The sequence below is a fragment of the Excalfactoria chinensis genome, chromosome 19 (genome assembly GCF_039878825.1).
Source record: "Excalfactoria chinensis isolate bCotChi1 chromosome 19, bCotChi1.hap2, whole genome shotgun sequence".
Classification (NCBI taxonomy): domain Eukaryota; kingdom Metazoa; phylum Chordata; class Aves; order Galliformes; family Phasianidae; genus Excalfactoria; species Excalfactoria chinensis.
In genome coordinates this window covers 4,617,784-4,642,726 of record NC_092843.1, presented here as the reverse complement: position 1 = coordinate 4,642,726, position 24,943 = coordinate 4,617,784, and the positions used below count along the sequence as shown (strand labels likewise).

The following is a 24,943-nucleotide window of genomic DNA, read 5'->3' as shown; positions in this document are numbered from 1 at the left end:
GGGGAGGGGGGGGGCTGCTCCCATGCTGTGCTGAGGCCCTGTGGGGCTGGGGAAGTATAGGGGGGTCCTTGCATGAGGATGTGAGTGGCAATGGGGTGGCACACAGGGGTCCCAGCAGCAAAGAGTGACAATGGGGAGGCAATGGGGGTCCCTAGGGGTGGCAAGAGAGTGGTGTGGGGGCCCCCATCCCATGGGGTGAGTGGCACAAGGAGTCCCTGTGCCTGGGGGGGGGGGTCTCACAGCAGGGTCCCCAATAGTGGTAGAGAGTGGTCCAGGTGTGTCCCCATAAGGGCAAGGGAGGGTCTTTGGGGGTCCCATCCGTGCTATGAATGGCACAAGGCGGTCCTTGTCTTGGGGGGAGGGGTCCGTTCCAGCAGCAGGGTGTGACAGTGGGGCCCTGTCCCGCGGGTGACATTGCTTTGTCACTTCCCCGAACACACACGAGGAAGTGACACGGCGGTAGCGCTGCTGCCTCCCCATCCCGGTGAGAAGGGGGATCCCCGACGGCAAAGCGGGGCGGCACAGGGGGGTCCCCAGCCATAACCAATCGCTTCGGGGACCCCGAGAGCAACACGTGGGAGGGGGACACATACTTTGGGGGGAGGGGGTTGAGCGCCTCCTCTATAGTGTCGGCGGGGCGGGGCTGTGCGGGGGGGGGGGGGAGGAAGGGGGCCGGTCCTACCGGGTGCCGCCCGCCGGGCCCGCCCCACCGGTCACGTAGCTCTGCGGCATCGCAGCCCCATTTACCTCGGGGCCGGAGCTCTCAGCCCGCAGTTCCGTGTCCGCCGCCACCGGTCCCGCACGGTAAGAGGGGAACAGGGAGCGGGGAACCGGGATCCGGGTCTGGGGAGGGGGGGGACTACGGGGAGCAGCCGGGAGGGACCGGCGGAGGAAGCGGCCGCCCCGACGGCGGCTGTGTGCGGTGCGAGCGGTACCGCGGGGCTCCGGGATGGAGGGAGAACTTCGGGCAGAGGGGTTTGCGGGTGGGGGGGGGCTACAGGTGGCGCGGGGCACCTCCTGAGCCGATGCGATGCACGTATTGCCCGGAGGGGACCGGCCCGGGGGGCAGCGCGTCGCCTTTCCCGTGTTGTCCCCATCCCGGAGCATCCCCGACTTTGGGGTCTCTCGTTTTCGAGATCTCCTCACCTTTGGGGTATCCGTGTCCCAGCGCATCCCCATCTCATCCCCGGCACCCAGCAGTCTTCCCATCCCCCAAACCCCCTAAGGGTGCCCCTCTGCCTTCTCATCCCCATCCCCACTTATTCCTATCCCCGGTACCTCCGTGCCCCGCTCCGAGCCCCCCCCCTCTCCGCTCTCCCTCAAGATGGCTGGGCTGGGGGCGGATGAGCAGGCAGCAAAATGGCTGGGAGCTCTCCGGCATCCTCCACGAGGCGCTGCCCCTCTCGGAGCTTATGCAACGTGACCCTATGGGTGCCACGTGCCTTGGGCTGGGGATGGGGTGGGGGGTGGGAGGGGGGGGGGGGGGGAAACGATCCTGGGGGTCCCGATCCCTGTATACAGGGTGCGGGCGCGTGGTGCGCACGGGAGGGGGGGGCTGGCGGTGGCGGTGCGTGACTCAGCCCTCGTCCGCCGGCAGGCAGCACCATGACGCACCAATACCCTGCGCTCACAGCCGAGCAGAAGAAGGAGCTGTCGGACATCGCGCTGCGCATCGTGGCCCCGGGGAAGGGCATTTTGGCCGCCGATGAATCCGTGGGTCAGTGAGAGAGATGGGGTGATGGGGATGGGGGTAAGGGGGGGGTCCGTCCTATAGGGCTTCCCATCTGAGTGGTGGTGCTGGGTGCCTGCAGGGAGCATGGCCAAGCGCCTCAACCAGATCGGGGTGGAGAACACGGAGGAGAACCGCCGGCTGTACCGCCAGATCCTGTTCAGTGCCGACAGCCGGGTGAAGAAGTGCATCGGGGGGGTCATTTTCTTCCACGAGACCATGTATCAGAAGGCTGACGACGGCACTCCCTTCGTCCAGATGATCAAAGATAAAGGCATCGTTGTGGGCATCAAGGTGGGGGCAGAACCTGGTGGGTTATCGGGTGCTTGGGGATGGCCATAGGGGATCGCCGTTCACCCTCCATTCACTCATCCATAGGTGGATAAAGGTGTCGTTCCGCTGGCTGGGACAGATGGGGAGACCACCACGCAGGGTAGGTGCAGCAAATGTGGGTTGAGGGTGGGAGATTTTGGAGCTGTGGGGCTGATGTGGTGCCCGGTAGGTCTGGATGGGCTGTCGGAGCGCTGTGCCCAGTACAAGAAAGATGGGGCTGACTTTGCCAAGTGGCGCTGCGTGCTGAAAATCAGTGATAATACTCCCTCTGCTCTGGCCATCATGGAGAATGCCAACGTCCTGGCTCGCTATGCCAGCATCTGCCAGCAGGTATGGATCTGGGGCCAGGCTGTGTGGCTGGGCACCCCATGGGGGTGGTCACTGACCAATGGGATGGGGATTGACTCATAGATGTTGCCCCGTAGTGATGGGCACTGATGCACAGAGCTGGGTGTTTCTCTAGGGCCTGAGAATTGCTCTATAGGAATGGATATCAACCTGTGGGTTGGGCATTGACCGTGGGATGAGTGTCACTATATGGGGCCAGGCATTGACCCGTGGGGCTGGGCATCAACACATGGGCTGGGTAATATCACATGGGGATGGGTATCTTCTTCTGGAGTCAAACATTTCCCCATGGGATGGACATCTTCCTTTGGGCCAGGCATCACCCCACAAGCATGAATGTTGCCCATGGGGCCAAAATTTGACTCCCAGGCTTGGCACCACCTTATGTTGCCTTATGTTGCTATGGGGCCAAAAATGTCCTTGTGATGCCACCTGCCTGGTGTTTGCAGAATGGAATTGTGCCCATCGTGGAGCCCGAGATCCTGCCTGATGGTGACCACGACCTCAAACGGTGCCAGTATGTGACAGAGAAGGTGAGCAGCGGGGCATGCATTGGGATGGGGATGTGCCACTCTGTTCTGTGCCACGACGCTTCATGTTGTCTGATCCCAGGTGCTGGCAGCGGTCTACAAGGCACTGAGCGACCACCACGTCTACCTGGAGGGGACTCTGCTGAAGCCCAACATGGTGACACCTGGGCATTCCTGCCCCACCAAGTACAGCCCCGAGGAGATCGCCATGGCCACTGTCACCGCCCTGCGCCGCACTGTGCCCCCAGCCGTGCCAGGTACTGCCAGCAGGACGTGGTTGGAAACCACATGAAGGTGATGCCCTGTGGTCACCTTAGTGCCGTAATGCTGCTGTCTGCAGGTGTCACCTTCCTGTCTGGGGGGCAGAGCGAGGAGGAGGCTTCCATCAACCTCAATGCCATCAACACATGCCCTCTGGTGCGGCCGTGGGCGCTCACTTTCTCCTATGGGAGGGCACTGCAGGCGTCGGCGCTCAGCGCCTGGCGTGGGCAGAGGGACAACGCCAACGCTGCCACCGAGGAGTTTGTCAAGCGTGCAGAGGTGATTTGGGACGGGCCCTGTGATATGGGGCGCCAATGGCTGTGCTATATGGGGGTGGGAAGGGCGGCCTTATGGGTGGTGGGGGAACAACAAGAACTGAGTCCCTGTGGGTGTGATGGGGTCATTGAGAATGGAGGGTGATGGGCAGACCTGTCCCTGCGGGCGGTGGGAGCAGCGTGAAGTCAATGTGGATGGTGGGAATATGGAGTCTGAAGGCCCTGCAGGTGATGGGGAAAACACGTCCCTGTGGGTAGTGGAGACTGAGGGCAGAAGGAGGGACTCGAGGGCTGCATTCCTGTGGGTGGTGGTGGGATGTTGATGCCTTTGGTGGGGGGATACATGGAGGGCGATGGAGGGCACCGAGGGCCGCATGTGTGGGGTGCTGTGGGACACGAGGGCCGTGCTTTCTCTCCCCACAGGTGAACGGGCTGGCGGCACTGGGCAAGTACGAGGGCAGCGGGGACGACTCGGGGGCCGCCGGGCAGTCCCTGTACGTGGCCAACCACGCGTACTGAGCCTCCAATGGGCCCTGCTGGCCCCCGCCCCGGACCCCCCCGCCACTGCTCACACCACCCCGCTTCCACCCCAGCCACCCAGGGGAGGGGAAGGTGGCCCCACGAGGATGAGGCGAAGGCCTGGGTCCCCATAGAGAGAAAAGGGGGCTCTGGCCAGGCCGGGGGGTGGGGAGGGCCCGGCCGTGAGGAGGGCAGGAGGGGAGGCCTGGGGGTGCCCCTGCCCCAACGTAGCTTTGCAGTCCCGGTCAACGTCGCCCTCGGGACGCTCATGTCGTGTTTCTCGTGTGCACCCCGTGTACCAAAATAGCCTAACAGCGAATAATAAACGGTAGAGACAGCGCTGCCCTGCCTGGCTCCTTGCTCCCATCCGTGCCACGAGCTGCGCCCGGCCTCAGCCCGCCGTGGGGGGGTGGGGGAGGAGCGCCGCTTCCTCGTTCCTTCTTTGCCCGAACGCGTGCGCACCGCATGGCCCTCTGCGGCACCCGTAGAACCCGAGTCCCGCCCATAGAGTTCTGATTGGCTGAACTGCCCGCATAATTGAGCCCCCGTCCATTTATTGGCTGCGCTGTGAGCTGGGAGATTTTTAAATGGCTGAGCTGGGCATAAGCCCCGCCCACTCGGTGGGACAGGAAGAGAAGATGGCGGCGGCGGATGAAGCAGGTACCGGCGGCACCGCGCCTCGGAACGGGATGGGGCAAACAAGGCCCGGAGCCTCAGAGCGAGGCCCGGAGCCTCACCCGGCTGTCCCCGCAGAGCGCTCCCGGGGTCGCCGTGCCGCTCTGTCCTTCGCCGCCATCGCCGTGCTGCTGGGGCTGCCGCTGTGGTGGAAGACGACGGAGACGTACCGGGCCGCGCTGCCCTACGGAGACATCGCAGCGCTGGGCCGGCTGCCGGTGAGCGGTGGGTCCGGGCCGCGGGCGGTGGGTCCGGGTTTCCGGCTGTGCCACAACGCGCTGCTCAGTTCCAGGTGGCCGTGAGCATCTCGCTGGTGTTCCTACCGGGCTCCGTGCCCGCCGATCTGCCCCGGCGGTTGCCTTATGGGGACGTGCGGGAGGAGCGGCTGTCCGTCAGCTGTAAGAGCCCCGCCGTCGGTGTCTGTTCCCAGCCCTCAGCCCCCCCGCACCTTCCACCTGGTTGAGTTTTCATCCTGCCTTTGTCTTCTCCCCGCTGACAGCACGAGCCGATGTCACGTCCCGTACCGAGATGGTCTATCGAGGCACCACGGCGAGGGAGGAGGCGGCGCTGGGAGCTGCCACAGCACGAGGTGTGGGGCTGAGGGGTCACGGCAAGGCACGTCCGTGGCTCTGAGTGCTGTGTGCTATGCCGTGTGTTGTGCTTTTCCCTCCTGGAAGGGCTGCATGTAGGCGCTCTGCAGCCTGAACTCAGCCCTGAAGCTGGCTTAGCCCAAAGCTTGGCTTTGCTGCCTGTGGGATGGGTAGTAGATGGAAAACCCTAGCTCTGCTGATGGATCTGTCTCCCTCAGAGGCTGACGTTGCTCTGCGTGCGCTGCGGGACTCTCCACCAGGCTCTCTGACTGTGTATGTGGTTCCTGAAGCCTCATCTCTCCTGCCTCAGGTAGGAAGCAGCCTGTAGTGCCACCTTCTGTGGGATGCTGTAGCTCTGGGACAGGCCATCCTGGAGGGAATGCACAGTTTTCCATGTTCCCTGTCCTACCAGAATGCAGCCTGGGGGTTCAGTGATGGAAAAGGTCTTGCTGTAAAAACCTAGTAAGAAATGGGACCATTAGGAGTAGGGAAGAAGGTGGGATTTTGTCCCTTGAAGGTGCCCTAGGAGGGGGGACACATCCCGCTCCAGGTTGTCACGGGTGGCACTGGGCTCTTTGGTGTGTTGGCAGAGCTGTCTCTGCTCCCGGGGTGCTCCCTCACTGCTGCCCCTTTCCCAGGGTGTCAATGTCTACGTGGGGAAGCACCGCAGCGCCCTGCTGAGGGCTGGGCAGGGCCTGGCCACGCTCCACGCCCGCCTCCAGCAGCTCATGCAGGTGATGTCTTTCACGGCCAGCTCCATCTCTGCTGCCCTCTCAGACCATGTTCCTGATGGTCAGCTCGGCCCCGACGCCTGGCGGCACTTAAAATCCAGCCTGGGTATGGATTTACACCCCAGCTTCCTCCTTTCCTGTCCCCCAACAGTCCAGCTGGATTTTACAGCGAGGCTGTTCCTGCTCTACCTGTACCAACCCTGAATGTCTTCTGGGATAATGGCTCCCTGAGTCTTCCCTTTGCTCTTGTCTGTTGCTTGTGGACAAGGCCTGTACTGTGGGGGCACTGGAGTGTGACCCCACATTAGGGAGGGCATGGAAAAAAGGGTGTCAGGTCCCTTGGCTCTGGGAAGCTCCTTTGTAGCCACTTTCCCAGTCTTGGCATCACCAGGTGATGGCTGTGCTGGTCAACCTCACGGTCTGGGTGCTTGGCAGGGTACGAAATCACCTTCAGCCTACTCAACCCTGACCCCAAGTCGCATGATGTGGACTGGGACATCGAGGGTGCTGTGAACCACTACGTGCAACCCGTCTTGGACAAGCTGAACCTTGTGGCCAACTTCTCTGTCGACTCACAGGTGTGAGGGCTGGGGGAGGTGATAGGAAGAGCCCAGCCCTGGCTCTGCTACGTGTCCTGGGATGTTCTTTGCCAGCAACATCTGTGTTGTGTCCCTGCAGATCTTGTACTATGCTGTTCTTGGAGTAACTCCACGCTTTGACAAGGAGTCCTCCAGCTTCATCCTGAGTGCACACAGCCTCCCACATGTCATCAACCCTGTGGAGGCCCGGCTGGGTGAGAACCACTCCTGACTCTGCTCTAGTGGGATCAGGCTCCGCTGAAGTGGGAACAGCTGTGCCCACACCTGTGCCCCTTCCCTTCCTACAGCACCTTTTTACCCCACCTGATTGGGGTGGGGTTGCCTGAGACCTGCTGGGCTGAGTGTTCTGTTTGAGGTTTGCAGCTTAAGAAAGAGCAAGGCTGTGCTCACTCTTTGTCCCTCTGGGTCAGGGGTGTTCACTGACTCAGTTCTGCTCTAGGTTCCAGTGCTGCCTCACTCTACCCCGTGCTGAACTTCTTGCTGTATGTGCCAGAGCGCTCCCACTCCCCACTCTACATCCAGGACAAGGATGGAGCCCCAGTGGCTACCAATGCTTTCCACAGCCCTCGCTGGGGTGGCATCATGGTACGGGGCCGTGGTGTTAGCAGCTTAACCTCCACACCAGGCTCTGGCTGTGCCTCACTGATGTGCTTTCCTGCAGATTTACAACGTTGAAGTCCCTGCTTCCCCCCAAACCTCCCTCCCGCTGCACGTGGATGTGGACATGGTGAAAGTGATGGAGGTTTTCCTGGCCCAGCTCCGGTGAGGACTCGCTCTTCCCTCCCCAGGCCCACGTGTGCATTGATGGGGTCGGAGCCCAATGACTCCATGTTGGAGCCCACCAGCTCAGCCCCTCTGTGGACTCTGGGAGATTGGGGGTGACTTTTTGTGGCCTTTAAAGGTGCTGACCAGCAACCAACACCACTCCTTGGTCAGGAGTGCTGTTGTGTGTCCTGATGTGTGAGGTTTGTACTGCCCCACATGCAGGAGGCTGCTGGGTGTGAGCTGAGACTCAATACACCAGAGAGGGGGAGGAGCGAGGAGCACACGCACTATCCTGATGCAGGCTGGGACCTTCCCATCTGTTCCCAGGTTACTATTTGGGATTTCTCGAGAGGAGCTGCCCCCTGAATTCCTGGTGGAGAGCCCAGGGAACGAGGGAGTGGCTGACTGGGAGCTGGACCGCCTGCTTTGGGCCCATACATTGGAGAATATTGCCACTGTGTCCACCACCTTGACCTCGCTGGCACAGCTGCTGGACCAGATCAGTAACATCGTCATCAAAGACGACGTCGCCTCGGAGGTACGACTGGGTACACCCTGATGTGGGGAATGAGAGGGGGTCAGGAGCTGCTGGGCCCCATGCAGAGCAGTGGGGCAGTGCCCAGGAGCAAGGCCCCTTAGCTTTGTTTCTCTGGTGCTCCCTGGTTGAGGACTGACTGCCGTGCTGTTCCTGTGCAGGTATATCGAGCTGTGGCTGCAGTGCAGGATGCCGTGGCACAGCTGGCTGAAGGCCGCCTGCACTCAGCTTTCCAGGCCAGCAAGGAAGCTGTCACCTGTTCGGAGCGGGCGTTCTTTGACCCTTCTCTCCTCCATCTTCTTTACTTCCCGGATGATCAGAAATTTGCCATCTACATCCCTCTCTTCCTGCCCATGGCTGTCCCAATCCTCCTCTCCTTGGGTAAGATGCTCCGGGAAGCCAAGCAGAGCAAAAAGGAGCCCACCAAGATGGACTGAGCCCATGGATGGTGCCTTGCCTTGGGGCTGGGACCTCATAGAGTGCATTGCATCGCGGTGCGGGCAGGGCTGAGAGGTGCTCACAGTCAGAGTCTTGCACCCTCCACTCAGAACTGCTGCTTTGCACCCCTCGCACTGAGACTTGAGGGAAGGGAGGGTGACCTGCATGCACTGCACAGCCCTGTGCTGTGTTCATGTGTAAATAAAGAACTCCCCTGCCCCATCTGCCCTGTTGTGCTGTGGGGAGGTTGGGGGGCTGTGTGAATCTCTCCCACTCCCTGGGCTTTGTCCGCCTCTTGCTTCGGAGCGAGTCCTGTCTTAAAGGTACGTAGCCCATAGCACCGAGGGTTGGTGGGGTTCAGCTGTTGGTGGGCATTTATGAACGGAGTCTGTGAGCGTCGGTTTTGAGACACTGGGGTCGAGCTTTTCCCTTCGGCACGTTAACCGGAAAGCTCTCACGTTGGGGGAAACCCTTTTGGGGTCGTGCAGGGCAAACAGAAACGCGTTCAGCCTGATGCTGTCGGGGTGCAGCGAGGGGCTTTGGGAGCGATGCCGGGCGGTGCTGCCGGCGGCGCTGGGCTGTGCCGTGCGGGGGGCGGTCCGTGCAGGGGGCGGTGCTGCCCCTCCCGGTGCGGCGGGGCCGGCGGCAGCGCTCAGCGGGGCCGCTCATACCGGAGGTAGAGGAGGAGGCGGAGGGGGCCATGAAGGTGAAGAAGAGCGGCGGGGCCGGGGGAGCGGCAGCGCGGACCGAGGAGGAGCTGGGACGGAAAGCGCTCATCGGGCCCGACGACGTGCTGGGGCTGCAGCGGGTCACCAGCGGTACGGGGCCGGGGGGGGCACCGCGGTTCTATAGGGTGAGGGATGGGGGCGGCGCTTTGGGTGCGAGGGGAGACCCAGCTTGGGGGAGGGGTGAACTGCGGGGGTGCTTACATTGTGGAGTGAGAGCCCCACTGCAAGCCGGGTCGGAGGTGGGATGCTGCTCATTGTGCCCGTCCTATGGGTGGGCCAGGCTGAACCCCCCGAGCTGCGGGGGAAATGGGGGGATGGAGGGGCTCGGGATGGGGTCACAGATCCAATGGGGAGGAGTGTTGTGGCCATCCTGCAGCCTTCCCGATAGGTTTCCCCTTTTCCACCCCCATAGTGTTGCTGCGGTCTTGAGAGCATCCTGTGGGGCTGGAGGGGCTGTTGTGCTCTGCTGGACCTGCTGGGATTGCAGCGTGCTGAGCTGGGAGATGGCACATGCTCCAGGCCAGCCTGGCTGTGGTAGTGTCCTCCTGTCCACCCCCAAAAGGGCCTTTTTGTATCCCGTGTGTGTTGTCTCTCTGCGGAGAAGGAGGGGGCAATGATGGGTGGCTGTGCTTGGAGCAGGATCGGTGCTGCAGGTAGAGCTGTGCCACGAGAAGCCCCAGATAGAAGGGATGTGGCTGTGGATATCGGGGCGTGCAGGGGGTGGGTGAAAGGAAAGAGGGGAGGAAGCCCTGCAGGGAGTGCTGGTCTGGGGGGGTCTGCTGTGTCTCTGTTTCCCTGCTGAGATGCTGGGCTGTGACTCACTGCCCAGGCCCAGAAATCAGAGCAGCAGGCACTGGAGCGTGCTGCCAGCGCGCTTGGAAGAGCAGCAGTTGGATGGTGAGTCCCAGCGATGGCTGTGCTCAGTGCTTTGCTCCTTGGGAGCCCACGTGGCCCTGCATGCAGCTGTGCCCTCTCGGGGGGCTGCAGGCACGTGGCCACCCCCTGCCCTTGCTCCTGGGGCATGCAGACCTCATGTGGCTTCAACTCCGGGCATCCTGGCCTTGTTGCTATTTGCTCTTGGTAAGCACCCGCGTTTTCAGTGTGCAGGAAGGCTGAGCTGGTCACCCCGCAGGGAGCAGAGCTGCTCTTCTGCCTCTTCTTGCTACAAGGCAGCACTCAGGCAGTGTCTTACTCTGCTTCTGCTCGAGCGTATGGTAGAGGTGTGAAGTTGTAATCCAAAAGGACCTGCATGCATTGGGGATGTGGCCGAGTTCACCCTATCTCTGGTGTATAGGTCCCTGTGGGTTTGTATGAAAGCCCAGATACAATTCCTTCCTCATTCTTTCTCCTCGCAGCTTGGTGTGTACAGCGTGGAGCCTTGGTGCCCGTAGTTAGGGCAGTGTCTGGGGTAGGGCTTGTGCCTGGCTGGAGTTTGGAAGGAGGATATGGGGTAGAGAGCATGGGGAATGCTCCTTGGTCCATGAGAAAGATCAGCACGTAATTCCCCCTGTCTGTGTTTTAACATCAGGAGAATAAGAGGAGCTGGCAAGGACTTTGTGGTATCATGGTCGTGTATGGCTTTTATAGGGTGTTACAGTGGTGATACGTGTTGGGATGCACTAAAAGGACCATCAGAAGTTGTTGGATGGAGAGACACAATTTCTCTTCTCCCACTTCTCTTTCACTTTTTCCTTCTTAGTAAAACTCTCCTCTTAAAACTACTTGAACTCTTCCCATTGCAAACCTTAGTGCCTGTACCACCAACTCATCCCAACTTATGACCACGGCTGCTTGTATCCCTCTGACCCCTGTTTGGATGCCCAGATCCAGGTGCTCCAGCCCACGTGAAGCTGACACAGGAGCTGATGGTTGGGAATTGCAGCAGCGCTGTCCTGGTGCCACAAACATCCCTCACAGTTCCAGATAACTCATTTTTATCCAAACATTGAGGCCGGTATCGCAGCAGCTCGCACTGTTGGACCCATTCTGCTGCTCATGGCTCTCCTCCTGATGTCTTTCTAATAAGCTTAATGGGGGAGCGTGCAAGCTGTGCTGCGTATTTGTGCCGTGTCCTTGCAGTGTCACATCCTCCATCACTTCTGGTCACGCTAAGGTCAAACCTGATGGACCCAAGGGTGATGCCCTGGTGCGTCTGGGTCTTTTGGAGGGCTGGGTTTAGGTGTAAAGCAAAGGGACCGTTTCCTCTGCAATTAGCAGGATTTGTTACTTGCTCATCCAACTGTGGTTACAAAAAGAGGAAAAACCTTGTGACGCGATTAACTGGGGATTAGCAAAGGGAGCAGGGCAGAGCTCAGTTCAAATTGCAATTAATTACTGCAGCAGCAGGAGGATCAGGGCGGTGCGTCTGCAATTATTGGGGTGTGCATCTGCCAACGTCCTGCCTTGTGGGGCAGGGAGAGGAGTTGAGCGCTGTCCCTGATGCCTTCGACCAGGCTGAATGTTTGCTAGGTCACGCTGTGCTGCTCCCACGTTGCCTGCAGGCGAGGTTAATTCCAGCACAGCTTTGATTTCTTTGTCTGGCTTTGGGATGGGAGCCATGGGTGGTCAGCAGGAGGATGGCATAACAGCATTTGCAGCGCCGTCCCCTATTGCCACTTGACGATGCCAGTTGTCCAACTGATGCGTAACCAAGGGCAAGCTTCAGGTTGAGAGCACAGCACTGGGCACCTGCATGGTTTGCCTGTGCTGCTGGGATAAGGCTTATCTTAAGTTTTACTATTCTAGGTTTCATCCTAAGGGCTCCTTTGATGCTAGCAAACCGAGAGAGGTTGGATAAATGATTGATGACAGACTTGGAAACGCTTACAAAACAAAGCCTCAAAATAAGGAAGGCGTGCTTCATCATTTCTGAAAGTAATCTCTTCCGTGAGCTGTCATTTGGGATCTCTCAGGGGCAGCAACTTTACCCTGCCTGGTGGAGGGGCCCAGTGGTCAAGGCAGGCACCTGGTGGGTGCGTTGCATTTCAGCTGAGCTGTGTTAGCACCAAGCCAATGCGTGCAGATCAGTCTTCAGAGCTCCTCCTGAAGCCACGACTTTCCCTTCCTTCCCCATTTAACTGAGACCACTCATTACATCAGGAGCTCTGATTAGCCAAGGATGTCAATGTGGGGGGGTTAATGAATCCCTGTCTGGAGCTGTGATGTGTGGAAGTGTTTTGATAGGCAGATTTCCTGCGGCAGAGCCATACTGCAGAGCTGTGTCAAGCTGCTGTCACCGTGACTTGTTCCCTCAGCAGCACAACAGACGCTGCTGTGAACCTTTTCAAGGCTTGGTGATGGCTCCCAGCTTGAAGTGCTGTGCTGAGGAAGGGCTTTGTTAGCACTCTCACTCTGCAAGATGGGCTGTGAGATCTCCAGGGGAGCACACATGGCGTATACAGGGCTGAGCTGAGTGGGTTTGCCCCTCTGCCAAAGGCCAAGGTTTGGGTTTGTCCCCACCAGGGATGGCAAAAGGGAATGGAAAGCTGTGGGATTTGAACTGGTGAGGCAGAGGGCAGGGAGGTGGTTGAGTTCTTTCTTTAATGGAAACGTGCCCTGCCTTCCCCTCGAGGTCCTGCACTCTGTCCTGCGTCATCGCTCCGAGTCTTGGCTGGGCTGGTGCTATTTTTTGCTCGCTTCCTTCTGAGTCTCTTCAATCTGATAATCTCCTAATCTCCAGCTCCCAGCAATTCCTCTGCAGTCGTCTCTGCTTTATACCTGGCTTACATCTCGGGAGAGCTCTTTAAAATAGCCGCTGACCTTGTTGGCTAATGAATGTTAAGAAATAGGTCCGGATGGTGGCCAGAGTCTTCTCATTCCCTACATTCTTGTCACTGCAATGGGGAGAAGCGATCCTACTGCAAGCCACTGTTGCTGTATCTGCCTCTTGTATAACAACCTCACCATTTACATTCCTTGTCATCACCAGATCTTGAGTTCCTTCTTACCCTTGGGAGTAAAACCCTAATTCATCCACTAAATAACCTGCTTGGTAAGGACAGGCACTTGCAGATCTTTGGGCATGATACAGACCCCACCTTGTCCACTGTGTCAATGCATCACTGCTCTTTGGAGAGTAAATTGTTCTTAATATCTGACCTGATCGCCTCCTGGTGCAACTTCAGGCCATCCCCTCTTGTCCTGTTTCTTCTGAGATAGTCATAAATGTGAATAACTTTGGGTTTGGAGTTCTGGGATAGAACAGCCCACTCTGCTTTAGGAGGAAAGGGTCCCCGTTTGTGGTTTGGTTTTGTAGTATTTACCCTGGGTATTTAAAAGGCAATCTGCTGGGTTTCCTAAGATGCTTCTGTGTCCATTCCTTCATCACTTGCTCATCAGTGGTGCATCAAGTGAGGGCTCATTCAGGGAGACACTGTGATTATTGGGTTCCCAACAGGGAAACAACGCTGCCTGCTTTGGAAGCAAGCATGAACCGAAAACTCCCTTTCTTTTGATGTTCCGCTTCACCTACTGGGGCTTTGAGCAGCCTTGTGGCTCCCTGGGTGCTGGAGAGCCATGGGGATGTGGCACTGAGGGCACGGTGGGGTGGGCTGGACTTGGGAGGTCTGAGAGCACATTTCCAACTGGTATGATTCCACAATTCATTGCCCAGATGCCATCTGATGAGATACGGGTGCACTGATCAAAATGAAGAAAGGTTTTTGAGTACTTTCTATTGGATAAGCTAATGCAGGGGGTGCAGCCATCGATGGGCAGGAGCCCGGTGGGGATTCTGCTTGGGGTTTTCTCCCTTCCGGTGGCTGTGATTTGCTCTCCTTTCCTGTGGATGAGTCATGGACACTGTTTCTGTAGCAACAGTGCTGCCAAGGAGGGGGATAAAGCTGTTGCCATGGTGCTGGATGGGCAGGAATTCTGCAGAAGGAAAACACTTAATAATTAACTTGCAGACAGACGCAGCTCCAGACTTGCCTTTGTGCTCTGGGGAAGGTGCCCTGGGCTCCCTGCTTCCCAGCACAGGGAAAGGCTTGGACGCCATTTTCAGTGCTGAGGGATGAATCCTTGCATGGGATGAGTGTTGGTAGGCTGTGCTTTGTCTGCAGAGAGGGGAGATGGAGCAGGGAGGGGGATCCTGCTCCAGTCAGCGTGGTCGGCTTAGTGCCCTTAAAGCTGCTTAGTGCTCACATTCTGCCAGAGGGCAGTTTTTTTAAAGAGCCAAAGCCTCTTACCATGAGAAGGCAAGGATTTGGCACAGGTGCTGACTGCAATCAGTGCCCTGAAGGAGAAACGGATCCAGGAGCAACTGGCACAAAGTTGGGGAAAGGTGATGACCTCTGAGTGCCGGGCAGCACGCGATGCTGGGTCTGCCTTCGTAGATACAAAGCCTTCATATCAGCGTGCTTTCTTCTGCAGATTACCTATGCACTCCAGAGGAAAACGTTTACAAGATAGACTTCACCAGGTTTAAAATCCGGGACATGGAATCGGGCACGGTGTTGTTTGAAATCACCAAGCCAGCAGCATCAGGTGGGTGTGCACACACAGGACTGGGAACAAACTGATGTTAACAGCTGCTTCCTTTTGCCTTTTCCCCAGCCTTTTTACTCAGTGCGTCCCCCAAACAGGAGAAACTTTGAGCTGCAGGAGGGCTGGATTCCCAACCTGCAGCAGAAACACCGTTCAGGTATTCCTTTATACCAATACAGTGGGCAGAATTAATTGCTCCTGTATTATGACCTCTATCTGTGATGAGAAAGGACAGATGGATGTTGTAAATAGCAGCAAAAGAGGAGGAGGTCAGCATGTGTTGGCTGCTCATCAGCTGGAGCCCATCAGCTCATGTATGACTGTGCAGATGATGTCCTTGTATTTAATAGCCCTTCTTTCTTGAGCCAATACAGAATCTCCTGTGTCCTTATGGCAAGGAATCTCCCTGCTTAACATCATGCCGTGGTTAACACTGCTTTTGCTTTGGAACCTACTGCATACAAACATTGTTAAGGATCCTATGGATCCTATCTAACAGGTAGTTCATACTATTCTGCGTGTCCTTTAGTTTGGTGGCAGAGCCTCAAACGTTCACCTGTGAATCTTTTTTTGCTCATAAAGTGTGTTTTCTTAGTTAAAATAGGCAGTCGTGCTCATGCAGGCTCTTGACAGAGGGCTCTTTGTGTGCTCAGTGTTCTGCCAGAAGGACCTTTAGTTCTTTCTCGTTCAGGGGAACCAATTTCCATCTCTGCCAACTCAATGGGAATGGCCCAGGGTACAGAAAGAGAGAGCACAGCTTTGACACTTAGGCAGAGGAATAAACCACCCAATGAGGAACAGACCACCGGTTTCCACAGTGGGGTTGTTAGGAAGGAATGTTGTCCCAGTGCAGTCTTTGTGCTTTTGCAGAACGGGAGCACAATGACAAGAAGGACATTGACCCCAACGCGGGGCGCTTTGTGCGCTACCAGTTCACCCCAGCTTTCCTTCGGCTGCGCCAGGTGGGGGCCACGTAAGTAACTGCTCCTCGTGCTGCTTTTTTCCTATTGGGATGCGTAAAAAAAAAGTGGCTCTTGCTTGTTGATCCCACCGGGAAGTTGAGAGTTGATGTAATAGGGACCATTTGTTGTGATGGGGATCTCCCAGCATCTTTGCTGGATGGTTTGCTTTCCTCCATCCCTTTAGCTTATATAGAATCACAGAATCATTCAGGTTGGAAAAGAGCTCTCAGATTCCCACCCACTGACCCTCAGTGCCCCCACAGCACCTGAACACCTCCAGGGATGACCCCTCACCCCCCCGTGCAGCTGTGTCACTGCAGCACTGCTCTTTGGAGACGAATACCCATCAGAAGAATTAAATCAACTTGAATGGCAATCCAGTGCAATAAAGAACTTCTAGTGATTGACATAGGGGTGACTGACATAGGGATGCTCTATACCCTTGAGCAGAAAGCTCATTTCTCTCATTCTTCCTTCCCAGGGTGGAATTCACAGTAGGGGACAAACCCATCAATAACTTCCGTATGATTGAGAGGCATTACTTCCGTGATCAGCTGCTGAAGAGCTTTGATTTTGAATTTGGGTTCTGCATCCCCAGCAGTAAGAACACATGTGAGCACATCTATGAATTCCCACAGCTCTCGGAGGATCTCAGTAAGTTCAATTACTGTGATGTTGTCTCGTGTGATTTAGTTCTGGCATCAGTATGAAATCTGTGCTACCTTGTGTTCTTTATAACCCCTCATCTTGTATGTCAGTAACCTTGTCCTCATACTACAGCCTATGGGAAGGCTGGACTGCTGCTTGCTTATTGGCACACAGAGGTTTCTTTTGAAGTGTTTTGGGGATAGGTAGAGCCTTTAGATGTTGTATGGTGCTATATAGAGTCATAGATTCACAAGGTTGGAAAGGTCCTACAAGATCATCTAGTCCAACCGTCCTCCCATTACCATTGCTACCACAACGGCCTTAACATATTTGGATTATGAGTTCCTTAAAAGAGCCTTCAAACAAAGTCTACAAGAAATCCAATGCAGTCTGTTGTCTCAGCAGGGTTTCTGTTTAACACAGTTGATTTCTTTTTTGCCCCTGCAGTTCGAGAGATGATCCTCCATCCGTACGAGACACAGTCGGACAGTTTCTACTTCGTAGATAACAAGCTGGTGATGCACAACAAGGCAGATTATTCATACAGCGGAGGACCTTGAGAGCGGGATGGACAGCCAACCCGGGCTCCAACTGAAGTCATCAGGGACACCAACACCTTCACTTCAGTTGCCCACAACGTCAGCTGGACACGGATCTGCAAAGCAAGGACTCTGCCACAGTAGGAGTTTCATGACCAAACTGGCCAGCCTCATCTCTTTGAGCTTCGGAGCTCTGAGCGGTTTTACGATGCTACGTGAACTTTGGATACCACTTCCCTATGTTCTTCAGGCATCTGCTTTGAACGTGGCCTTGTGGGACCTGTGGGATTCTGCCCTAAGTCTGCAGATTTGTCTGCTTGCCCTCACGTATCCTTTAGGACGAGATGGTTTCAGAGAATGCAGTTTGAGAAACCACGTGAGTTGGACGGATGCGAATGCAGAGTTGGCTCTTGTTGTGAATGCTTCAAAAGCACAGCCAGTTTTAACCTGTACATCCAGATGAAAACCTTACAAAATCAAGTTTCATCTTTTGGATTATTGCTCTAAATCAGCATCTCATCCCTTTGTTTTCCTCCTTCTATAGAATGTTTCTTCTTAAATCTTGGAAGCTATGAAACACGCAAGGAAGACCACTGGTTTCATCAGGTACTGTCCTGCGTTGCAGATGGAAGAACATAGGGTTGGGTGTCTACAAACCCTCTAAACATCCTCCATTAATTTCAGTTTCTGCAAACTGAATCCAGAATAGCCTGGCATAAAAAATAAGAAAGGATTTTAGCTTTATTTAACACTTCTACGTAGCTGCCGTTTGGCTTGTCCGTGCTATATGTCACACGTGTCTATTTTCTTTACTCTATGCTCAATGCTAAGACAAGGGCTCCAGCAATGCTCGTTAGAGCAACACTAATTTGTCCAAGGCAGTCAGAAAGTGTGGAATGTCCAATCTCTCATTTGTATCTGAATTTGAAGTATGTTATGTCAGCGTTTTCCCTTTGTTTTGCACTGGGTATGAATACAGGTGAAGCAGCAACTCTTAATAATGTCAGGCTTTAAGCCCTATCTGTAAGAAGCTGAAGAACAACCTTGCACAAGTTTCTCAGGATGCACTTCTTAGGAAGATATTAGTGCAATGAAGTAGCAATGTCAATAGAATAGTGCATGCAAAACCAAACCTGAGAAGGTTGTGTAGGGTCGAAGCTTCATTTTTGCCCAATAGCCTGTTGTCATGAAACCCTTACTCTAAAGATCAGCGATACCTATAAAAGGAAGAAAAGGCAGTTGCAGTCTGTAGATATTCCTATAAATACTTGATGTCTCCATGTCTGTTCCTGTGAGTTGAAGTGGAATGTTACATGTTAGCCTCAGATACGTGTGATTGTACTGGTTTTTTATAAAATACCATTCCCAGTCGTGATGAACCTCTTTTTGGTCACAGCTGAAGTCAAACAGGAGAACTACGAATGGTTCCAGATGTAGTGTAAGAGCAGGGAGGCTGTGTGCTCTTATTGGGTCGAGGTCTCTATCAGGTGCGTGAGCATTTCATAGCATCACAGAATCGTTCTGGTTGGAAAAGAGCTCTCAGATCCCTAAGTCCAACCCCAGCCCGCCCCCACCGTGCCCACAGTGCCACATCCCCATGGCTCTCCAACACCTCTGTGGATGGGGACTCCGCCACCTCAAGGATTCCATTTTATAAAGAAAATACAATGGGTTTAGCTTACAGCTTGCTTTTCTTTTAAGGTTGATGGTTAAGGAAGCATGTAGAAACAACTGTTCCGACACAGCTGCTATCAGTTAGTAATTCTTATCACGATGAGACTTGTGTTTATTGCTGTTTTTTGTCGGTATAAAACTCAACGTTTTGCCTACGGCTGTTTGAGGGTTGCAGAGTTTCCTCGTTATTTGTATTACGCTTTGAGCTACGGATCAGCAAGTTTAATAGCAAAGCAATGACTGAAGCTGATAATAGTTCCAAAAGTCTGTGTCCTCCCCACCTTTTCTTCATCTTTACATTCAATGACATTGTGCAACTTGGAGCGTTGAATAATTTTGTTTCGACTCCTGAATGAGCAAATTGAAGGTAGAAGAGTGTCTGTAAGTAGCGCCCTACACAGTTGTAGGCGTTGCTTATTTGTTTTAATTATTCCTATCTCTCAGCACTTTCCTGCTGTTCATAATAATAACTTCTAGTAATGGTGCTTGGCCAGAATTGCCAGTCTTACCTTTCAAACAGCTCTGTCGTCTCTGTATACTCCCATACTTTGGTGCAGCCTCTCATCAGTCTTGGGTTATCCAACTAAGCATCCTCTCTGTACGTGACCGATGTGTAAACTGCTGTTTGCTGAGCTGAGATAGTCATCTTCTGGTCCCTTTTAATGCTACCTCCTTTTAAGTCTTTAGGAGTTCAAAACCAAAAGTAATTTAATAACAATAATGCTGTAATCAGCTCCATAGGTACCTATGAGAAAAGAACATAAAGTTACCTTTTTCCCAGTAGTTCCCTATGGTTTTGTTGAATGGGCTTCCTGTTGTCCCACATTGTATGGTTGAACACAAGAGAACAAACAAATTCCTATTCCTAAGCCAATGGAAACAAGAAGACTTTCCTGTGCAATGGAGGTTCTTTTGTTTCTCACTGCCGCGGTTATCGTTGTGGCTCCGTTTCACATGGAAACAAGTTTGTATTTATTTAGAGTCTCCACTCATGCTATTTACAATCATGGATCTTATTGACCAGGAGGAAACTCGAGCTCTGGCTTTTTGAATGGAAGATAAAGGAAGCCGCATCAAAATCCAACCAAGTTTGGACTTGACGTCTCCCACCATGTGATGTCGACTGGATGTGCACTGATAGTGAAGGAATCTCAGATAAGGAAGCGGGTGCTGATAGAGTCCTTTTTAAAAAGAATAGGGAAGTTATAACCCAAACTTACTTATTTTGTTTGAGATTTGTTTAAATTTCAGAGTTTGCAAGGAAGAGCAATTGGTAAAACGTTTGTGGTTGGCTGCGTGTTCCAATAATCCACAACTTCAGGGGGAGAAATCGAATGATTTATTTTCAAGAACACACCAAGAATGGCTTAAATTTTAGGAGTTTTGTTCTCCAGTCGTTGAGCAAAGCCTAAATTATTACCATATATATATATACATATATGCTGAAGATGTCCTTTAATATCATGGCATTTATGAGCTTACTCCCCCTGATGTGGATTTATCCCGTTCTTAATGCAGGAAGTCTTTTCAGTTTTGGAAACTGTGTGATGGCCAAAGAATGAAGAAGCCATCAGAACTGTATGTGTTGTAATGAGATGGGTTTGCATGCACCGACTGCAGTGGTAAAAGTTATCTTTGGGGGAGAAAAAGAAGGAGGGAGGGGGGAAAAATGTTAATTGTAGCTGATTGGAGCTCAAAGTTGTAGTGATGTTATGAATGTAAATGCTTGTTGTCTTGAGTTTTGGAGTGGGCAGAGCACTGGATGTGGATGGTCCTTGAGGTCCCTTCCATCCATCCCACGATTATGCCAGCATCCCTTTTCTCTACACCCAGCATTAGTGTAATTAATACGGAGCATCATTTATACAAACGTTTCCCTATAGGAAATCTCATTGACTGTTCATATCGTTTCCTAAGCGCAGAACTGTATCTGAAGAGCGTGATGCACACTTATGTTGAATATCACAGCACAGCCCGACCCAGGGTGGAATTGTATGTCTGCATCTGTTCTGTAGTAGCTGCCTCCCTACAATCACTGTGTTGATGCCCACTGTGCTGCCTGCTTGCGCCCCATTGCTACGCTGAGGTTCGAATGTGACATTGACTTCTTTTGCATAGAGTCAGGTTTGTCTGTATTAAAATGTATTTATATATATAAAAACAAATATAATCTATATATTTTTTGTGGGAGGAGAGTAGGATTCTAGTTAATACACCACCGAGAAAATGTTAGGAGCATTTTTATCCAGGTTGTTTATAATTCTTTGTACCTTCTGGGGCAGTGAGGAACCGGTTGGAAGCAAAGGGAACGTTGGCACCGATTCCGCTGTTGTGGCTTTGGTTTCCATCTGCTTGACTTGCCTGCAGGTGGATAAAGGGGGAGAACAAAGATTGATGCTACGATTCAGTCTTCCTGTAGGAGAACTTAAATCTAACCTACGCAAGGACGGGGCAGGGACACACACTTGCTTAAGTGAATATTGGCAATTAGACATCAATGTGCATTAGGCAATATGCTTTAACTTCTTCCGTGACCGAGGGGAAAATGGTTCAACGTGTCACTCTCCTTAGCAAGTGTTTCTTCTCCTGTAACGTTGCAACGTGTAAAAATAAATTAAAATAAAAACGAAATAAATTATTGATCTTAGAGACGGAGGTGCTCGTCCGTTCTTTAGTGCTGTATCTTTTATAGTGTGTGTTAGTTAATGGTAGATTTCTGTATTAGCGCATGGAAAGTAAATCTTCATTGCTTTCCATCAGTGTTTTATATGCCATTTTTGCACCAGCGGATGTAACCACCTTCACTTTCAGGTGTTGACAAAGCAACTTCTGTTGCTTGCAGCTACGTAAGGAGGGCAATTAATTAAAGCATTTGAAATGGGGTTCAGCCTTCTGATGGGTGAGAATCTTTCGGGGCATAATTAAAGTGAATTATTCTCTGAGCATGCTAACAAAACTTCTGCAGGTGGCTGTTTTTGCAGCTGGTTGTGCTTCGGAAGGCTCTGCCAGCTGCTCTATGGAGAACTGACTTTAGCAGCTGGTGTGACATCGTGATTCATGTCTCTGCTACAGTGACCAAAGGCAAAACGTCTGAAGTGAAGCGGAACGACCTCCACCCGCTCCATCTTCATTTTTTGGAGCTGTGTGACCATACCTGCATTGAACCCTGCAGCGAGGTGACCCAAGCACAGGTTGGTAGTGGGGTTATTGCTCAGCGGTGGTGGGGATGCACTCCAAGTTTGACTTAGAGTGGAGATGTTGGTTGCCCCTCAGGTTTGTGTTTCTTATACTGTCTGCTCCTTGGCACATTGTGGATGCTCATATCATGCTGTAGTTCTTCTATCATTATATCTATCATATTCAAGGGCATCCATCTTCCTGTGATTTAATGAAGCTGGCATATGAAAGTAATGTGTAGCAAGAAATAAGAGCAGGCAGGGAAGCTGCAATACATTAAATACATAAGGCTATTTATTTTGTGGTCACTAATACATATGGAGGATACGAGTTCCAAACATGTTTGGTTTTCCTTCTGCTGAATGAAGAATGAATTAGAAGAGGGGAATAGCAAACAGGATATTCTATCACCTTCACAGTTCAGCTTTAATGAGTCAGGCAACGGTTCCAGATTGAGAATTAGTGCTTTCTTTTTCCTTCTTCTTCTGACATTCTGTAGTTATGGAGCTAAAGGTGAATGCCCCAGTTGATCGCTTTAACCTGGTGCCTCCAACAGGCACAAACACGCTGGGCTCCTTCATGTGGTTGAAGTTAAATTCTTCAGTAGTTTATGATGAGATCTTAAACTCTTTGCTCATTCAGGCTGGTCAAACCCCCTTTCCCAATGCTTTAAAAGAATTACTTCTATTGAAAAACTCATACTTCACATCACCTGTTCCTAAAATGGCCCTTCCAAGCCCTTGTGCCTACAACACATGGCACAAACCCTGCAGGCTGCCGCCTCCGTGGTGCTTTCTGGGGAGGAAAGCAAAGCATAGGAAATACTTGCAGGGCCACACCTGCCTTGTTTATAGCTCATTACTCATCCCACCCACTGCAGAGCCTGCTTTATTTCCTTCGGTGTGCCTTTACCGGCACAGCAGCTTTGCCTGCACGATGCTGGGGTGCTTCCTACCCAACATCCCTTCCCTTTCCTCTTCAAGTCCCCTTTGAGTGGAGCTCGATGACCAGCAGCTGCCATTCGTGGGCCCCATGGCTGCCTGGCTGCAGGTGAGGCCGTCAGTCACCGTCCCCCTCCCTCCTGTGTGTACTGCACCTCCCTTGACATAATTGCTTTCCTGGTGATTAAGCAACCTGAGTAATTCACCTAACGACAGCCAAGCCTGGTTGCTTTTGTGGGCCATAAAAAGTCCCGACGTTTTTCTTTTACTCCCCTCTTTGGGTCAGAAATAGGCCCCCAAGCAGAGGGGTGTTTTGGTGCTCTGTTAGTCAGCTGGTTGAATTGGCAGCCTTAACAAACCAGGGTTTTCAATGCTGTTTGCTGGCCTTGTGGCGTGCTATCTCTGTAGGGAAATGATTTGCAGCAAGGTCAGTGTGAGCTCAGCCCTGGGAAAGGAATTCTGGCTCTTGAGGAGGTAGAGCTGTAAGATGGTTAAGGTTGGAAAAGAGCTCTCAGATCCCCAGGTCCATCCCCACCCCACTGTGCCTTTAGTTCTAGATCCCCACAGCAGAGACACCAAGCAGCACTGATGTCCTACGTAGTGCTTTCTCTGTCCCTTAATACCCATTAATCACGTTTCTAAGTGGCTCGGCGCTGTGCCAAGGCTTTGAGAGATTAAGCAAACGTATCTGAAAAGGAAATGAATCTTCAGAGGTGACTTGACAACAGGAGCAGGGGAATGCATAGCAGGCAGCCTGCTTCGCTCACAGGTCTAGCAGCAGTAAATCTGAGCTCATGTCAAGGAATTAGAGCCTGAAAACAGAGTTCAGATCTCATTTCTATTCTTTGAACCTTCTGACGTTGAAATGAAACACACCAAATCAAGCCGGTAAAGCCTAAACTTCAGAGTGCAAATGTTTTCCTAATCGTGTGTCGGAGAGGGCAAGAGTGAGCACTTCTGTTTCATAATAAGATATTTTTATGGTAATTAAGATTGTTTTTCTCGCTTGTTTGCATAATGCTTTTGATTCAGGCTGATTAAGCAAACATCATTAACCTTGGACTGGGAAAACTTCATTCTTTTCCTCCTGTGTCGGTGCTGCTACTTAAAATGGCCTTTAATGCAAATGCATCTCACAGAGGTTTGCAGTGTGTGCACAATTCTTCTTGCATGGTACGGCTTAGGGTTTTACTTTTGTTCTGGAATTGTAATTAATCGCATAACTCTTTCTTCATATTCCCATACGTCAGTGTTTGGTTTCTTTATGTGCGTGTCATAATCAGTAATGCTGCACTGAAGCAAGACAGTGAAACTCTATGGAAGAGCCTAAAGGGAGAGGAGGGCAAACCCGGACTGTTTATATGAGTTAATAACTTGCAGTCTTTTTTAATGCATTATTCTTTTTTTCTTAATACAAGAAAAATTACGTAATGGCTTCTAATTTCTGTGCATCTCACACATAGAATGCATTGGAAAAAAATAAAGTGATTAGAATAAATTAGCAATTACAAAGGGAGGACAAGCCTTGTTGGTACAGTATGGCAAGAAAGATGAGCTAAAATACAAGAAAAACACATCAGGGTGTTAATTTCCCTTTCTGTGCTTTACATCTGGTCATTCTTCAAAGACTTATTGCCGTGGAAAATATAGAGTGTATTATGAAGCTTGGATTTCTCTCTTTTTTTTCCTCTCCTTTGGTTGTGATCATGTGTATGGTTGCATATACAGAATGCATTAGCGCATCTGAAAGACCACAGTCTGTTCAATGGAGATCTCAGAATATATGAATTGCTTTCCACTTAATTTAAGTCTTTAATGTAGAATATGTTTATATAGATGTGTATATATATTTATAAATATATAATATTTATGACTTTGGAGTTGCTGTAGCTCATCTTGGTATTGTCCATAGCCATACCGTCAGCGTTAATAGGTTTTTCATGTGCCAGTCTCCAGGGTGGCTTTAATCACGTATACTTTATTACAGTTCTGCTGTGTTTTTAAAGTGATGGAACTTCTTAATGCCCTTCTGGTATGTTCTGAAGTAGTTTTGTGACATCAACCCCTCTGCCAAGTAGAAATGCTGGGAACATTGTTAGTGGTGTAAGAACACAGAGTGAGAGGAGCTCAAGTGTGGCCTTCATGATGAGAGATTATGAGGTTACGTCACACGTATTCTTCCTAAATCTTCTCTATCTGCCTGCCCCTAATCTGATTTTGCTTTAAGTTTAGGCTGGTAGGCATAGCTGAGGGTGCAGATTTGAACCTGAGTGTAAGTGACCTACTCTTACTCCAGTGGGTTTGATGGGTTGGCGGTTGGCCTTGAGGATCTGGGAGCTCTTCTCCAACCTTAATGACTCTATGAAAGTTTAACCTGCTCAGTTTCTTCCATGTTTCCACAGGGCATGAATGGAGATGTCATCCAAGAGAGTGTATTTACGTATTAATTCACATTAGGAACA

At 52.3% G+C, this 24,943-nt stretch overlaps 3 protein-coding genes across 4 annotated transcripts; all 3 read left to right on the top strand.

Moving 5' to 3' along the window:
• The first annotated feature begins 460 nt into the window (after window positions 1-460).
• On the top strand, window positions 461-4,341 carry ALDOC (aldolase, fructose-bisphosphate C). Of its 2 annotated transcripts, none has more exons than XM_072353501.1 (9): window positions 461-484; window positions 1,598-1,717; window positions 1,812-2,023; window positions 2,108-2,162; window positions 2,232-2,392; window positions 2,860-2,943; window positions 3,023-3,197; window positions 3,281-3,480; window positions 3,900-4,341. In XM_072353501.1, the coding sequence occupies exons 2-9, from the start codon at window positions 1,606-1,608 to the stop codon at window positions 3,993-3,995; spliced, it is 1,095 nt and encodes a 364-aa protein (XP_072209602.1). In that variant the 5' UTR covers window positions 461-484; window positions 1,598-1,605; the 3' UTR covers window positions 3,996-4,341. The 2 variants fall into 2 exon arrangements, with proteins under 2 accessions (XP_072209602.1, XP_072209603.1); XM_072353502.1 differs by lacking the exon at window positions 461-484 and adding an exon at window positions 658-804.
• A 226-nt stretch (window positions 4,342-4,567) lies between these two features.
• Window positions 4,568-8,600, top strand: PIGS (phosphatidylinositol glycan anchor biosynthesis class S). The gene is made up of 12 exons (XM_072353500.1): window positions 4,568-4,655; window positions 4,749-4,888; window positions 4,957-5,068; window positions 5,170-5,259; window positions 5,479-5,570; window positions 5,899-6,097; window positions 6,427-6,569; window positions 6,670-6,784; window positions 7,030-7,175; window positions 7,252-7,352; window positions 7,683-7,893; window positions 8,052-8,600. Exons 1-12 carry the CDS (start codon window positions 4,583-4,585, stop codon window positions 8,325-8,327), a joined length of 1,698 nt encoding a protein of 565 aa, XP_072209601.1. The 5' UTR covers window positions 4,568-4,582; the 3' UTR covers window positions 8,328-8,600.
• Window positions 8,601-8,940: 340 nt separating this feature from the next.
• UNC119 (unc-119 lipid binding chaperone) lies at window positions 8,941-21,010 on the top strand. The gene is made up of 5 exons (XM_072353557.1): window positions 8,941-9,146; window positions 14,427-14,540; window positions 15,411-15,513; window positions 15,984-16,156; window positions 16,598-21,010. Exons 1-5 carry the CDS (start codon window positions 9,029-9,031, stop codon window positions 16,708-16,710), a joined length of 621 nt encoding a protein of 206 aa, XP_072209658.1. The 5' UTR covers window positions 8,941-9,028; the 3' UTR covers window positions 16,711-21,010.
• Window positions 21,011-24,943: the final 3,933 nt, after the last annotated feature.